General features: G+C 40.1%; 1 protein-coding gene across 1 annotated transcript; it reads left to right on the forward strand.

The window, feature by feature from the left end:
• The first annotated feature begins 1,585 nt into the window (after window positions 1–1,585).
• Window positions 1,586–15,349, forward strand: LOC141128321 (cbp/p300-interacting transactivator 3-like). The gene is made up of 2 exons (XM_073615538.1): window positions 1,586–1,740; window positions 14,015–15,349. Exon 2 carries the CDS (start codon window positions 14,025–14,027, stop codon window positions 14,565–14,567), a length of 543 nt encoding a protein of 180 aa, XP_073471639.1. The 5' UTR covers window positions 1,586–1,740; window positions 14,015–14,024; the 3' UTR covers window positions 14,568–15,349.
• The last annotated feature ends 1,815 nt before the right edge of the window (window positions 15,350–17,164 follow it).

Here is a 17,164-nt window from a genome sequence, read left to right on the forward strand (position 1 = left end):
ACTTAAAGTGTATGTCTGGGCGAAAAAAAATAAATACAAAATTCAGTACTTCTCCTTTAAGGAGTCTATTTCAAAGTGTCACAGCTCTTACTGTGAAGAACCTTTTCTGAATGTGAAGGTTAAATCTCTGTAAATGTAAAGAGTGCCCCCTTGTCCTCTGAATGACATGAAAGTGAATAACTATACACGAAGTTCGCTATATGGACTACTTATGTATTTATACAGGTTGTTCTGTTACCCCACTTTGTAGAAATTTCCTGTCACTTCTTGGGACCGGAAGTGAAGGGAAATCTCCCCCATTGGACACAGATGGCAAAAAAAAGTGACAGGGGCTATAACCCACCCTTACTATATCTAAAATGAAAAAAAAAGTTTTACCTATAGTTTCACTTTAGGAAGTTATTAAAAATACAGAGGAACAGAGGGGAGAAAGGTTCCCTTTTCACATATGCGTTTATGGGCAGCAGAGGTTGCTGTGCTGAGAATGTGCTCCCTGCAGACAGCTTCCTGTCTTTGTGACAGCCAATCACAGTGGTCACGTGATCAGGCAGACCTTCCTGCCCCCCTGGCTTAAAGTGATTGTAAAGTCTCAGTTTTGTTTTTCTATTAAAATAACAAACATATTATACTTACCTCCTCTGTGCAGTGGTTTTGCACAGGGCAGCCCAGATCCTCCTCTTCTTGGGTTCCCCAGCTGGTGCTCCTTGCCCCTCCATCCTGCTGAGTGCCCCCACAGCAAGCAGATTGCTACGGGGGCACCCGAGCCGAGCTGCAGCTTCGTGTATCCATTCAGACACAGAGCTGCTGTTTCGTCCCCGCCCCCACTCTCTTCTGATTGGCTAACTGAGTTTGATTGACAGCAGTGGGAACCAATGAAGCCACTGCTATGTCTTAGCCAATCAGGAGAGCGAGTCCTGTATGGCTGAGGCAATCGTGGACATCGCTGGATAGAGAGGAGGCTCAGGTAAGTATTAGGGGGGCTGCTGCACACAGAAGGTTTTTAGAATGCATTAAGATGAAAAACTTTCTGCCTTTACAACCCCTTTAAAGAAGTATTTAACTATTAAAAAAAAAAAAAAAAAACCTCTCACAAGGGGTTCTTTAAGACAGAAGAGACTTTATTGGTAAGTCTATCATAAAGTACTGATAAGCTGTGCATACTAGCACATTATGGCATAAACCTCCCAGGGGCACATTAAAAAAAAAAACCTTTAGTGGCGTTTAATACCACTTTAATTGCCCAGGTAAAAGGACGTGGTTAAATATTACTTACAATTCCTCCACTGAAAAAATATATCTCATTAATCTTTGAATACGTTACATAAGGTTCAAGTCTCTCAACAATTAAAAAAAAAACTTTAAATAAGAATTGTTATTTTTAGCCACGTGACCGTCTCTTTTAGCTCAGGTCGCTGAAAACAACGTCTGTTTTCGGAAAATAACAATTGTTATCGCTTAGTAAATTGAGCCCTATGTGTCAGAGTTGCAACCCTTTGAAAAGCAGCAGTTGATCACATCTATACACACGTTTAGGGACATCTGTGTGGCTTCATGCCAACCAATTAGGAGTGACGGGAGGGACTAGGAAGCCACCGCCTCCCTACATTCTCTTTCTATAGATTCCTATTCAGCACACTAGCTGTTGTAAGGACTAGGGTGGATTGTTTTCTGAATTTCTGGATGCTTTGCTGTATGCCTTGACAGTCCAGACACAAGACAAACCGACTGAGCCAATTTCTGGTGAGTATTGGTGTGTGTGTGTGTGTTGTTTTTGGGTATATGTTGTTGTTGTTTTTTTTTTTTAATTTATATACTATAAATGAATGACTGAGCTATAACAATAAAAGCTATAAATATTATTCTGTTTTATTATGCAGCACTAGAGTTTACTATAAGCATGAGTAGCGTCTGTGCGATCGATCGGTTTAGATTTGGCGTTGGTCAGCCATGTAAGGGGTTAAACTTCTGTTTAACGTCTTTGTTTTCATTTAAATCCCATGTGAACCATTATTGCAGCTCAGTAAGGTGTGAAATGCGCACACATTCCAAATGCATGCTGATCCACAAAGCTTTGTGGAGCCTGACCAATGGATATTTGTTTTTTTTTGTTTTTTATATACAGTCCCAGATCTTATTTATTTTTTATTTATTTATTTCAGGTACTTCTATAGCGCCGTCAATTTATGCAGTGCTTTACATATATATTGTTCATTCACATCAGTCCCTGCCCTCAAAGAGCTTACAATCTTTTCTGTGCATGTATGGTGTAGATCTCCCATAAGGCTCGCTACACAAAGCTTTACACAATGATAACCATCTTTATTTTTCTAGCCATGTGACTGTCATTTTCAAATCTCATTGGACTCAGCAGTTTTTTATATAAATACAACTGTCATTTAAATTTTTTTTTCAAAAATCTAAGGATCCTTATCTTGGTGTTTGAGCTTTTGTAAATCGAGCCTATAGGCAGTTAATTGTTCCAGTCTCAGCAGTAAGCTGGGAAGTGCAGCTTTGTTTAACCCTGAGCAGCAAATCCCTTTATTATGTAGGGCGAAAGCTGTGTCACAACACAGGATCAGTAAGTATGTCATTAACTCCTTCAAAGCCAGATGTCACAGCCGGCGCACACAAGCTAATGAACCCGTGGGTTTGGCTAGAAAAAGGGCCACGGGCTTTTTCCATGATCAGCGCAAAGTGCAGTAATCAATTGGTGACCAATCAGAATGCATTTTAGTAAAGTCACACCGGTGTAAGAAAGGCTCTGAAGGCTTCCGATTGAGCGCTTTAGTTTTATTTTTTTCTTCTCCTATTATTATAGTAAACCTTTCCAAATCCAGATTTCATTAATCAAAAGTGATTTCTTTTATTATTATTATTATTATACAGGATTTATGTAGTGCCAACAGTTTGTGCAGCGCTTTACAACATGAGGGCAGACAGTACAGTTTCAATACAAGAGGAATCAGAGGGTCCTGCTCATTAGAGCTTACAATCTAGGAGGGAGGGTCAAGTGGTACAAAAGATTAATAACTGTGGGGGATGATCTGATGGAGAAAATATTGCAATATGTTTATTTTTATTTTTTTATCACAAGTATATAAACCCTTTAAAGTGACGCAAAATAAAACCCTTATTCTCCAAAACATATTCTATGCGTTTCCACTACTTAATGGCCCCATAATCTGTTTTTAATGAATTAATTTCTTACTGTGTTTTTCTGCATCCTTGTAACCTTCACTGTGAATTCTGAAATCTCCCCCCCCCCACTTTCATTTGTTTAGAACAAGCAGTGCACATTAGTTCATGAACACTGCTCTATGCGCACTACAAATCCCAAAGTAATGTTGTAAAGCTCTGCGCAAACTGTTGGCGCTTTATAAATCCTGTATAATAATAGTTCATATAGATTGTAAGCTCGAAGATTCCTACTTTATTAAAATGTATTGTATTTGTACTGTCTGCCCTTAAGTTGTAAAGCGATGCATAAGCTATTGGCGTTGTATAAATCCTGTATAAGAATAATAGTTCATATAGATTGTAAGCTCTAAGGAGCAGGGCCCTCTGATTCCTGCTGTATTAAAGTGTATTGTATTTGTACTGTCTACCCTCAAGTTGTAAAGCGATGCGTAAGCTATTGGCGCTATATAAATCCTGTATAATAAGAATAGTTCCGAAGCAAGCACGAGATGGCAGTTACGTTCCTGCATACAGGGGGACTATGGAGAACGAGCGTAGCCACCCTCTAACAGGAAGTCAGATCACAGAAGCAAAACAAAGGGATTTGGAGGAGGCTGAGAGCTATAGACTTTTTTTTTACTTGGATACATTTGTTTCTTTTAAACCAGAGTATAGTGTTACTTTAAGTAAGGACAGACTCCTCTAAGAACTAAATATACCATAAATAGTAACATTAAAAAAAAAATGTACAATCCTTTCTATAATGAAACTTTTTGCCCAGAAAAAGCTTGAACTTAGTCCGCTTTCACACTGAGGAGTTTTGCATTAAAAAAAAGCCCCTGAAAAGCTCAAGAAAAATTGCTTCCCTTTAAACTTCACACTGGGGCAGTGTGCTCCCATTGTGGTGGAAAAAAAAAATCTATTCTGGAGCATGTTTGGGGAGTTAAATAAAAAACGCCCCAAAAACGCTCTTCCCCAATGAAAAACGCTTTAAAAACACCCCCACTAAATGTTTTTGGTGCAGTTATTGAGTCACATGTTCACAAACCGCACTGCAAATGCACACCAAAAACGCTCCATTAACACACAGGCATTTTACTGGCAGTTTTGAAGCGAATCAGTGTGAAAGTGCTCTTACTAAAACTTCTGCATGCTGGTGTGTGATGTGTAGAAGCAGTGAGGGGTGGTGTGATACATTGTTACAATGCATCAAACTGTTTACTTTTTTCTCCTTTTATTATTATTAATATTATACAGGATTTATGTAGCATCAACGCTTTATAATATACAGGGAGACACTACAGTTACGATACAATAAAATACAAGAGGGTTAAGAGAGCCCTGCTCATAAGAGCTTACAATCTAAACATTTTTTAACTTTTATTGAAGTGTCATAAGATGACACTTTATTCACATCTTAACACTGCAGCATGTTGCGCCGCAGTGCAGTGACGTGTGGTGCAGCGAGTTGCATGTAAAAATAAAGCTTTTTTGTTTTTATCTTTACACAATGCACCGCAACCCACCTCAACGCAATTTTGCGGTATGAACAGGACATATAGAAACAAATGTTTTTTTGTTATCATGTTGAGGCCTGTACAAGTCAACACAGCTCAACGGAACTAATGTCAACAAGCTCATCTATTCTATCTATATTATTATTATTATTATTATTATTATACAGGATTTATATAACGCCAACAGTTTGCGCAGCACTTTACAACATGGGATATCTATAACTATACTCCCCTCCTCCTCCGCATGTCTACTACTGCTCTGCATTAAATGCATTGCTAAAGCTAAGCACTCTATCATCTTTGATGTTTTCCAAATAACCTGATTCCCCCAGCACCTGTGTATTGATTGGACACAAACATTGCAAAGTTTTTTTCATGGTAATTTTGGGGCATTTTCTTTTGATGTCATACACATGCTATATACATATTTTTAATGAATTGAGACTTTGTGGCACTTCCATATATGTTAATTCAATCAATCTTTTTTTTACGATCTGGGGCCCCCTTCAGACCTATACATTGCATTACAAATTTGCATTGTACAGTGCGTTAACGTGTGGTCATTTCTGCTTTGTATTAAGAATATCGAACACTTACATTGAATCAACCAAGTATGCTGTTCATTTTTGGGGTAACATAAGCCTGTTTAAGTTAACTCATTAACATTTGAAATAGCAGCCTGTTTAATAGCCCTGGTATCTCAAACACCATCAAAAATTGGAAGTTATGTTATGTATAACAGAGATAATTATAACGTCATGTTTCAGAAAACCTGGCTTCCCTGGATCTGTTATGCTTCAATAAACTGCTATCAGTCAATAATCCTGACATGTGGATAGGGTGGCAGTTAAGAATTGTAGTGGGGTTGGAAGTCACAGTTACTAATTTGCTAGTTCTCCCAGGGACAGGAAGCTGAAAAATCATCCTGCTACATACAGTAATTATATTTAGATACATTAACCACTATTTCTTTCCAGTCAGTACACAGATTACAGTTCAGACATGAGTTCAGTTCAATGGAAAGTATCTAAAGCCCTTTTTTATATATTTTAGAGTACAAGGGGTCTAGAACCCCTGTCAGACTTTTATTACCAAACCATAAAAATTATCCAGCCAGCAGGCCAACTTGATGTCCTGAGTAACTGTTTACTTAGGTCCCATATCAGGACAAGATGTCTCTGCTTGTCACCTTGTTAAAGAAGATCCACATTCCCTTAAAGGGTTGGTGTTTTATATTAATATGGGGCTTGCGTGTCAGGTTGGCTTGATTTCTTTCAATTAATAGTTACTCTATATGTCAAGTTGGCATGCTAGCTTTCAGTAAATGGTTACTCTGGATGTCAAGTTGGCATGATGGCTTTCACTAAATGGTTACGCTAGACGTCAAGTTGGTATGATGCCTTTCAGTAAACGGTGACACCCAATGTCAAGTTGGTTTAATGGGGTTCAGTAAACGGTTACTCTGGATGTCACGTTGGCATGATGGCTTTCCTTAAATGGTTATTCTGGATTTCACATCGGCATGATGGCTTTCAGTAAATGGTTACTCGAGACGTCAAGTCGACGTGATGCCTTTCATTAAAAGGTTACTCTGAATGTCAAGTTGGCACGATGGCTTTCTGTAAATGGTTATTCTGGATGTCACGTTGAAATGATTGTTTTCACTAAATGGTTACTCTAGATGTCAAGTTCATATGATGGCTTTCAGTAAATGGTTACTCTAGATGTCAAGTTGGCATGTTGGCTTTCAGTAAACAGTTACTCTGGATGTCAAGTTGGCCTGATAACTTTTAGTAAATGGTTACTCTAGATGTCAAGTTGGCATGTTGGCCTTCATGCCCTTCAGTAAACAATGACTCTGGATGTCAAGTTGGTATAATGGCATTCAGTAAACAGTTACTGTTGATGTCAAGTTGGCTTGATTGCTTTCAATTAATAGTTACTTTATATGTCAAGCTGGCATGATTGCTTGGTTAATGTAGATGTCAAGTTGGACTGTTGACTTTCATGCCCTTCAGTAAACATCGACTCTGGATGTCAAGTTGGTATAATGGTGTTCAGTAAATGGTTACTCTGGATGTCAGATTGGCATGATGGCTTTCCGTAAATGGGTATTCTGGATGTCATGTTGGCATGATGCCGTTCAGTAGACAGTTACTCTGGATATTAAGTTGGTATAATGGCGTTCAGTAGATGGTTACTCTGGATGTCGAGTTAGCATGATGGCCTTCCGTAAACGGTTACTGCAGATGTCAAGTTGGCAAGATGGCTTTCAGTAAATGGTTACTCTAGATATCAAGCTGGCTTTTTTTCTGATTTTAGAATTTTATGGTGACTCCGTTTTTCGCTGTCCACTCTCCACTATAGATGGGTCTACATGAGGTTTGGCTGTGTGGTTTTCTGTATTACAGGTTTTTATTACTGTATGTGTGACTGCTGGAGAAATTCAACCTCTATGTTTTTCCTGGTGAACATTGTGACTGGGGCTGAAAGTGATGGAAAATCAAAATCTTGAGTAGTCACTGTAAAAAGAAATAGGGGGAAATCTTCAAATCGGTACACTTGCTCCAGTGACAACAAGACAAAAAAGGAATTCACCCTACATTGGGGCGGCACAGTGGTGTAGTGGATAACACTTTCGCCTAGCAGTAAGGGTCGCTGGTTCGAATCCCAACCATGACACTACCTGCCTGGAGTTTGCATGTTCTCTCTGTGCCTGCGTGGGTTTCCTCCGGGTACTCCGGTTTCCTCCTACACTCCAAGGACATGCTGGTAGGTTAATTGGATCCTGTCTAAAAATGTCACTAGTATGTATGAATGTGTGTTAGGGACCTTAGAGTGTAAGCCCCTTGAGGGTAGGGACTAATGTACAATGTATATGTAAAGCGCTGCGTAAATTGACGGCGCTATATAAGTACCTGAAATAAATAAATAAATACATTGAATTTCCTCTTGCGTCTCAGGACAGGAGGTAATGAAAATGTTGTACCCAGACAGCAAGAAGAGAAATAAAAAAACATGAAAGCTGGTTTAAATATATCTTACTCTATTTAAAAACAAAACAAAAAAAAAGGTTGGCTTTAGATATACTGTAATCCTTACTTTCTTAGTAACATGTATTGCTCCATAATCAGAATTTTATAGTTGGATCAAGTTAACTGATCCAGGATATTGTTGTTAATCTCTGAGGCTGTAGAGATTTTTATGTCAACCAGATAGCTATTCTAGGGGGAATGTGGGAGGTGAGAACAAAGGCAGATATAAACAGTGGTATGTAGGAGGAATGTTCTAAAATAGACATGTTCCTTTTGAAAAAGGTGTCTCTAAAAAGTATATCTTTTGGCAAATAAAGTATGTTAACAAATTTGCATCTAAATGACAAGAAATATTTTTTTTTAAAGCAACATCTTCTTTAATACAAACCTTTGCAAAAGCTCCCGTGCTGACCACCCTTTCTGAAAATACTAGTTTCTTAAAGCTTGAGCTATACTAGTAGAATTTCATTTAAAAAAAACTGTTTTAGGAATCTTTGTTCAGCTTCCTAAATGTTAGTGTAGTCAAATCGACATTGTTTTCGACTGCAGTCACAGAAAGGAGCAGGATAGCAAATTTTCCTCAAATTAACATTTTTTTTTTTCAACAGTGAATGTGGTTTTCGCTTGGGAAATTCCATTCACATTAAAATCAATTGTTAAAAAGTAGGTACTTTGGAATTACATTCATCCATTCATAGAATACACTGATGGGAATTTTCATATGATAAGTTGATACCAAAACCTCCTAGAGTGTGGCCAGCTTAAAGAGGAAGAAAGGCTCTTAAAAAAAAAAAAAAAATACACCCTGCAAGGCAAAGGCATAATAAGCTAGTATGCATAGCATACTACCTCATTATGAATGACTTACCTGAGATCAAAGCCCCGGCATCGACCCTCGTTTGCCTCCTCCGACGCCGCTGTCAATCCCGAGTGACTTCCGGTTATCGCAGCTCTGGCGCTGTGACTGGCTGGAGCCGCGATGACGCCACTCCCGTGCATGCGCGCATGATCGCCGTTAGAAACGGCACGCTCAGTGCGCCTGTGCCCAATTTCTACGGTGCATGCACCGTAGACATCGGTGCCAGTGCCACTATTCCTGCAAATATCTCCTAAACCTTTTAGGTTTGGGAGATATTTCTTGCACCTACAAGTAAGCCTTAATCTAGGCTTACCTGTAGGTTAAAGTGGTTGTAATGGGTTTACAACCACTTTAAGTGCCATGTTAATTCACTAGCTTCTTGATTGGACATGGGGATTGTGACTTCACTGCCCTGCCTCTCCATCTCATCCAATCAGAGAATGCTATATATATATATATATATATATATATATATATATATATATATATATATATATATATATACACACACACACACACAAGTGACGAGCAAGCAACCCCCTGTGGTTACTATTCAGAATTGCAGTAGCTCAGTGCTGGACACGGAAGAGAAGACTATTGCTATCACTGTAGTAGTGGCGACTACTACAGTGATTTGCGGTTTATACAGGGATCAGTCAGATATGAGATATTCATGCTTACATTGATCGAAAATAACTATGCAAAAACTTCAGTTTAAAAATGTGCATACTTGTTTAATACTCCTGAAAGCAGTGAAGCCTTTGGATCAGCATGACAGTCAGGCAGCCAATCTTTTCTAAAAAGATAGGTTCACAATGGCAGCTTTCATATTTATTCACTGCAGCTTTCTTTTAAGGTTTATATTTGCATGTTGCCGTCTATATTTCACAAGGGTAAATGAAAACTAAAGATGATCTTGAAAAAAGGAGTGCTGGGAAAACACCCTTGAGTGCTGGGAGGAACGTAGAGAGCAACATGATAGCTACGTGTTTCGAGTCTTGTCTTTCAGCACTATGTCCTCAGCACAAATCCTACAAAGTACAACAGCTGCATGGAGTTTGTATGCTCATCCTACATCTTTGAAGGTTGCTCAGGTGTCCCAACTTCTGATTGTACACTAATGAGCTTCTATACAAACTAGCCAAGGAATTTGATTGTGTTTGTATAACTTTGTCAGGGACCTTAAAGGCCTGTAAGCTCCTTTTGACCAGATGCTGATTTTTGTTGGTGTAACTTACTTTGTACAGTACTAAATAGTTTGTAATTTCTATATAAATATGTAAATAGCACCCTGGTCATAATTGGATCCCACCCATGAAGTAGTAATGTTAGCTCCTTTAAGGTACATAAATATAAAAGAATTTCACAGAACTGACACATTAGAGGTTATTTATAAAGGCTTCTGTGGCTGAACCTGCAGGGCCGGGACAAGGAGTGGGCAGGAGGGGCGGCTGCCCTGGGCGTAAAGGTTTATCACAGGGATGTGGGCACCCTGACCCTAAGTGAAGGGGGGTGCTGCAGTTTGGCATCTTTGCCCTGGGCTTTGGATGGCCTTGTCCCGACATTGCTTCCATGTTACTATCCATTTATGAGGTTGCCGGCAGAGTCAATAGGATCACTGGGCAGGAAGTAAAAGCACATAGGAAAGTGCTATGGTTATATAGGTGCGGGATGTATTACTAGCAAGATTCTGTAAATATTGGTTATATATACATGAGCACTAGATTTGGATGTATTGCTGCTACTCATTGAAAAAGTTGCGTTCTGTAAAACAATGCAGCAAAACTTTTTTCTAAGGGTTTGTGAGCACTAGGTGCCTGAAAAAAATGCCAGAACTTCAGGCATTTAAAAAAACTCATAATGGCTCATATTGCACATGCATTTATGCACGTGTATGTGTGTTTGGGTTTATAAGTGTTTTTTCCCCAAAACATTTACCTCGGGTCCTTTTTCATTATAACCAAAAACGCCAAACACGCATCCAGCATTTTTCCTGCCCAAAAGCTGCTCTCCAAAATGTGCATATGATCGTTTTTGTTTCAGTCTGTAAACTCTCCTCTTCAAAAATGTGTGTAAATGCCCAAATGTGCACAGACACATAGGCTATCCAAGAGTTGCTTCTACAGACTGAATGAAAAATTTAAAACGCCAAACGCCTGGAATGCAAGAGGCCAAAATACTTGTGCGTATTACATCCACCTCAATACAAATCTTTTGTATTGTGCACCCAGGGATTTTCATTAGAGTGAGCCAGGAATGCAATCTCTTTTTGTGCTTGTTTGTACTTTGCCTTAAAGTGAAAAGCCACTTTTTGTTGAAAGGCAAAAAAAAAAGCATATTACATATGTTTAACCCTTTTGCCGTGGTCTAAGTTTCTGCCTATTATAGTCACTTGATCGGTCTCAGTATTGTAATAGCTCTTCTGGGAAAAACACATATTTGTACGAACTGGATAAATGACATTCCCAGTAATCTGTTGCCACAAAACATTGATAGAATTTTTAGAAGATCTTATAACCAAGGCTCTAACCATTATCCACAACACCCAATGTAATAATAAAAACAGTTTTGGTAGATGAGAAGGGGGTTCAGTGGCGGGACAGAAAAGTAGGGGGGTAGAGCAGTGGGGCAGATGTGAAAGGAGGTGTATTGGTGGGACAGATGAGCAGCGGGTTACATTAATGGGGCAGATGTGCAGGAGATACAGTGGTATCAGTGGTGGGACAGAAAAGCAGGGTGGTACAGTATTGGGGCAGATGAGCAGGGGGTTACAGTGGTAGAACAGATGAGCAGGGGGGGTTCAGTGTTGGGGCAGAGGAGAAAGGAGGTACATTGGTGAGACAGATGAGCAGGGGGTTACAGCGGTGGGGCAGAGGAGCAGGAGGGTACAGAGGTGGGGCAGATGTGCAGAGGGGTGCAGGGGAGAAAGGAGATACATTGGTTGAACACATGAGCAAGGGGTTACAGTGGTGGGGCAGAAGAGCAGGGGGTACAGTGGTGGGACAGATGTGCAGGAGGTATAGTAGTGGAGCAGATGAAAAGGGGGTTACAGTGGTGGGGCAGATGAGCAGATAAGTTCAGTGTTAGGACAGGTGAGAAGGTGGTTCAGCGGTGAGACAGAAGAGCATGGGGGTATGCGGTGGAACAGATATGCAGGGAGGTACAGTGGTGGGGCAGATGAGAAAAGGGGGACATTTGTGGGGCAGATGAGCAGGGGGTTACAGTGGTGGAACAGAAGAGCAGGGTGGTACAATGGTGGGACAGAAGAGCGGGGTGGTACAGTGGTAGGACAGATGAGCAGGGGGAGTACAGTGGTGGGGCAGATCTGCAGGGGGTTACAGTGGTGGGGCAGATGAGAAAGGGGGTACATTGGTGGGACAGATGAGAAGGGGGCTACAGCGGCCAGAGGAGCAGGAGGATACAGAGGTGGGGCAGATGAGCAGGATAGTGCAGTGGTGGGGCAGATAAGTAGGAGGTTACAGTGGTGAAACAGATTTGACAGTGATCTGAGGTGTGGAGTTGCAGGAATGGGGGCTGATCTGAGGCGTGAGAGTGCAGGCTGTTAATTTCTCACTACTAAAGTAGTTTACAGCATTTACTTTATAAAAAAACCTTTTCATGATTGAGAGTGTGAAGTTGACTTTTTTGTTATAAAATCGGCACGCTCAATTTCTTTGAAAACATTTTTCGGCACACTGTGCTCAAAAGGTTGCCTACCCCTGGTTTAGGCATTAACTGCAATAATGGCATCTAAAACACACGACCATAACGTTCATTAACTAATCACATTGTGGACACACACATTATATATATATATATATATATATATATATATATATATATATATATATATATATATATATATATATATATATACACACAAACACACACACACAGTCCGTAGGGTTCCATATTGAGTTGGCCCACCCTTTGCAGCTATAACAGCTTCAAGGCTGTCCACAAGGTTTAGGAGTGTGTCTATGGGAATGTTTCAACATTCTTCCATAAGTGCATTTGTGAGATCAGGCACTGATGTGGACGAGAAGGCCTGGCATGCAGTCTCCACTCTAATTGATCTCAAAGGTGTTCTATCGGGCTGAGGTTAGGGCAGTCAAGTTCCTCCACCCCATACTCGCTCATTCGTGCCTTTATGGACCTTGCTTTGTGCACTGGTCCAAATCATCAGGTCCTGACCTCAACCCAATAGAACACCTTTGGGATGAATTAGAGTGGAGACTTGAGCCAGGTCTTCTCATCCAACATCAGTGCCTGACCTCACAAATGTGCTTCTGGAAGAATGGTCAAACATTCCCATAGACACACTTCTAAACCTTGTGAACAGCCTTCCCAGAAGAGTTGAAGCTGTTCTAGCTGCAAAGGGCAGGCCAACTCAATATTGAACCCTACAGACTAAAACTGGGATGCCATTAAAGGTTATGTGCGTGTAAAGGTAGGTGTCCCAATACTTTTGGTAATATAGTGTATGTTTACAGGTGTTCAGAGGCAGAAAGAAAAAACATCACTTGCATGTTCAGGAGAGGAACGTTTTGGTGGAAAAAATGCTAGATATGTCTAAGCACTAGTAGCTTCCAGCACCTGAGCATTCATTTTAATGGTCAGAATAAATACATTTTCTGGCCAAATGAATGAATGAATGCCCAAACATTTGTTACACCTAAAATGCGGCTTTACAAGCATTTTTTTGTGCTGCTTTTCTTACCCTAGGGCAAAGGCATCCAGGGTTGGAATAAAAAGTCCTGTGTGCATTAGGCCTAATGGTGATGTGCCACTTTATTATTTTTGAACGTTGCATTCATAATACCAAAAACAACACAAGCTGGCTTGCAAAAAGTTTATTTGTATTTGATTATAGTATTAATATTAATTACTGAAAGCTGATTTATTATAAGGAACACTTGTTAACAACTCCCGCCACCAACACTATACAGTTTACCTGTCACGCTTCAACATCAACTGGGGCTGCTTTACTAAAACTGTAGAGTGCAAAATATAGTGCAGCTCTGCAAAGAAAGCAATCAGCTTCCAGGTTTTATTGTCAAAGCTTAATTGAACAAGCTGAAGTCAGAAGCTGATTGCCTATCATGCAAAGCTGCACCAGATTGTGCACGCTCCAGGTCTAATGAATCTCTCCCCCCCATATATCTGAACCCAAAACTATTTTTTAGAACACAAGTTTTCCAATTAAGACACCTACTTGGGTGTCTTAGGTCTTAGGGAGGAATTTCTCCACTTTTTTTGGAAATGTCCTTTTACTTTCTATCATGCTCACACTACTAAAATATGAAAAGGGAAAAAAACCTGCGGGGGGTTTAAACCAAAATGCAAAATAAAATGTTTTGTGTTTCGCTTTAACTGTGTCAAAGTATATATTACTGTCAATTTAAACAACTGTCATATTTTCTCAGATTCATAGGGATGGCAGACCCGATGATGATGGCCGCTATGCACAACGGACATCCCAACTACAGGATGAACATGAACGGTATGCAGACTCCAGTTCCTCCTCATGCAATACGAAACACAATTGCAGCACCAATGATGCAGTATGGAGGTACCAATCCTGATGGAAATTTGAGGACAAGAATGAATATGCACCAGCATACGTCAGCAGCAATGTACCCTGGACAAGCCCAGACCTATATGGGAACACAGCAACTTATGGCCACTATGCAACTTCAGAAACTCAACAATCCGTACCAGGGATATCCAAGTATGGGCAACCCTGGACTTTTACAAAGTCAGCTCACCTACAGAATGGCACCTAGTCACCACCAGCACATGCCCATCCTAAATGTGACAGACGCAGACCTCATTGATGAAGATACATTGACATCATTGGCTCTGGAATTGGGTCTGGACAGAATTGAAGAGCTGCCTGAGCTCTACCTTGGACACAATGAGATGGACTTTATTTTGGACTTTGTTGGCAAGCAGCAGGTCAGCACAGTAACATGCTGATGGGACACTTCTTGAAGAAAGTTCAGATTTATTTGCACTGCATACGGCTTATATAAAATCTGGATTCGATCCCTTCCCCTGTCCTGTTTTGTCGTATTGGAATTACAAAAACAATCTATTATAATCTGTGTTCTGACTCAAAACAGTGGGCTCACTAACCGCCACGGGACAATATTGACTACTTTCAGCGGGAATTTGCACTGCACTTGGTGATAACAAGCATTGGTTAATGTTTCAGAAGGGCGAGTGCTTGTACACATTAGTGTCCCAGTTATCACAGGAAACATTCCCAGAACAGTAAAAGAATACAGCTAGTGTCAGGCCTTTTCTGAATAACATATGTCCTATTGTAAAACTTGGAAATAATGATTGTATGCTATGGATTTGTATTTGCATGTAGTCACAGGTGTATTTTGCAGATCAGAGACTTATTTGGTGTGATGATGTAATCACATTTAAGGCAATGTCACTGTACTTCAAAGGCACCCTTAGAAATTAAAAAAGGTGAGTGGTCGATGGGGACATTCATTTTTTATCAAGCTACAAATGTGGTTTAAAGCTTTGTTTCTTCTTGCACTAAACTTACTATCGAGAGCAGAAACTGTAGATTACTTTATTTTTGCAGGGGATGAATAAAATCCTTTAATATAATTTAAAGATTTTTCTATGATGCTCCTCGCAATCTAGAAGGGCTGGTCCTCTCCATTTTTGGAAACGATGCTTAGGGAATTCTAATTGTTTGTCATTTGCTGCCTGATTCAGTAATAAAAAAATCAACTTGTCTACATGGTTTCTGTTTTTTTTTTTTTTTTTTTTATTCCAATAAAATTCATGCACACAGATCACACTAACTCATCTTGACTAGACATTACCAAAATACACAGTTTGACCAGATTTCAGATTTTATCATGAGAAGTTTTTCTTGCAAATCACAAACTGGCAGGATGTAATTGGAAAAAATCCAAAAATATCAATACAAAATAAATAGGTCATTTTTTGTTTTAGTGGCACAATGCACACTTATCTAAAAGGTAGACAATTCTCACACATTCCAACTGATTATGCTTGAATTGGGATAGGCTATGACCCCATGCAGCCACCGTGGCTGACCAATATGAGGGAAGAATAAAGTTCATGGGTTGTCTTCTGGTCCTGCCTTAAGCTTGACCATTACTGGAAAGAGGTTCGGCAGATTGTCCAAGAATTTGCGGACCATGCGGTGCCAGAAGACCCAGCCTTTTTTCTCTGTCATGTCTCAAATATTCCAGCTATAATTTACAAGAGATCTATAATCCACCAAATCATGCATTCCTCTTACTTGGAAATGTCTGCAGCCACCGACCATAGGCCTCTAGCTTCACAGAGTAGAAGAACTAAACCAGGCGGAGGATCTAGTGCTTACCGCACAGCATAATTGTAAGAGGTATTTCAAAACCTGAAATGTGTGGAACATGTTTGTCTACTCTGCAGAGGGGAAAGACCTCTTTGATGTACATCCTGCTGATTGAAGAGCGCCTACTGGTGCTCCCCATTTGGACATACCAATACATCCCATTTTTTTTTCCCACCCCCTCCCTCCTTTTCCTTCACTTCTCTCCCCTCTTGCCCCCTCCTATATCTTATTCATATATTATTATTTTTTCTGTGACCTAGTCTACACTGTCTGGTGCCTAGGGCCTTACCCCTTTGGTCTACGGAAAGGGAGCCATGGATAGCCTGTTAAGCCTACACAAACTATGAATCTGCTGTTACCTCCTTGTATCACAATTTTACTCATCTTAGGCTAATGGTTGTATTTTGCACAACAGTGTGTGCACTACCAATTACTGTTGTTTCTCTGTCATGGAAACTACCTTTTGTTATGTTTTGTTTTCTTTTTAATTCTTTATTTATGGGTTGGAGTTTCCAGGTTGACCACTTGAGTCCTAGGTGCCATTTTAAAACTGCACTAGGACTGTGTTATTTTATTTACCTGCTTACTGACCATTTAACTTAAATATACAGTGGCAAGGGAGCTCTGCTGCGCAGAATCACGTACCTAGTACGTGACCCTGCACTTCCGGGTTTGGGACGCACATGCGCGCCGCTGTGATTATACACAGTGGGAGCTGATCTGCGGGTACCATGAACTCGATGTCCGCGGCACCCACCGATCATTAGGCAGAGAGCCAGAAAGGCGATCTGCCTATGTAAACAAGGAAGATTACCATTCCGTCAGTAGGGAAGGCATTGATCCTGTGTTCCTGCAAAGCAAGAACATGGATCAATGAAAGAGCATGTGTACGCGCAATAAAATAAAATCCACGGGATCAGTTCTACACAAATAATGTATCAAAAGTCATTCAATGAATAAAAAGAAAGAAATGACAATCCATATGGCAAGCACAGACCAATGGTCTATGTATGACTAAAAAATGGGGTGGAAGGGTAAAAACGTCCAGAAGGAGGAAGCAGGGCTGCCATCATGATGAGAAAGAAACCATATTCTCGAGGCTGAAAGACAACAAGTGGAGAGGCGCCTCTGGGTGCAGTCGTTTTTATGAATAAAATTACTTTTAATGAAACAAAGGTAAACTCACATTTAAGTAGTTAAAACA

The sequence above is a fragment of the Aquarana catesbeiana genome, linkage group LG02, assembly GCF_042186555.1.
Source record: "Aquarana catesbeiana isolate 2022-GZ linkage group LG02, ASM4218655v1, whole genome shotgun sequence".
NCBI classification, from domain to species: Eukaryota; Metazoa; Chordata; class Amphibia; order Anura; family Ranidae; genus Aquarana; species Aquarana catesbeiana.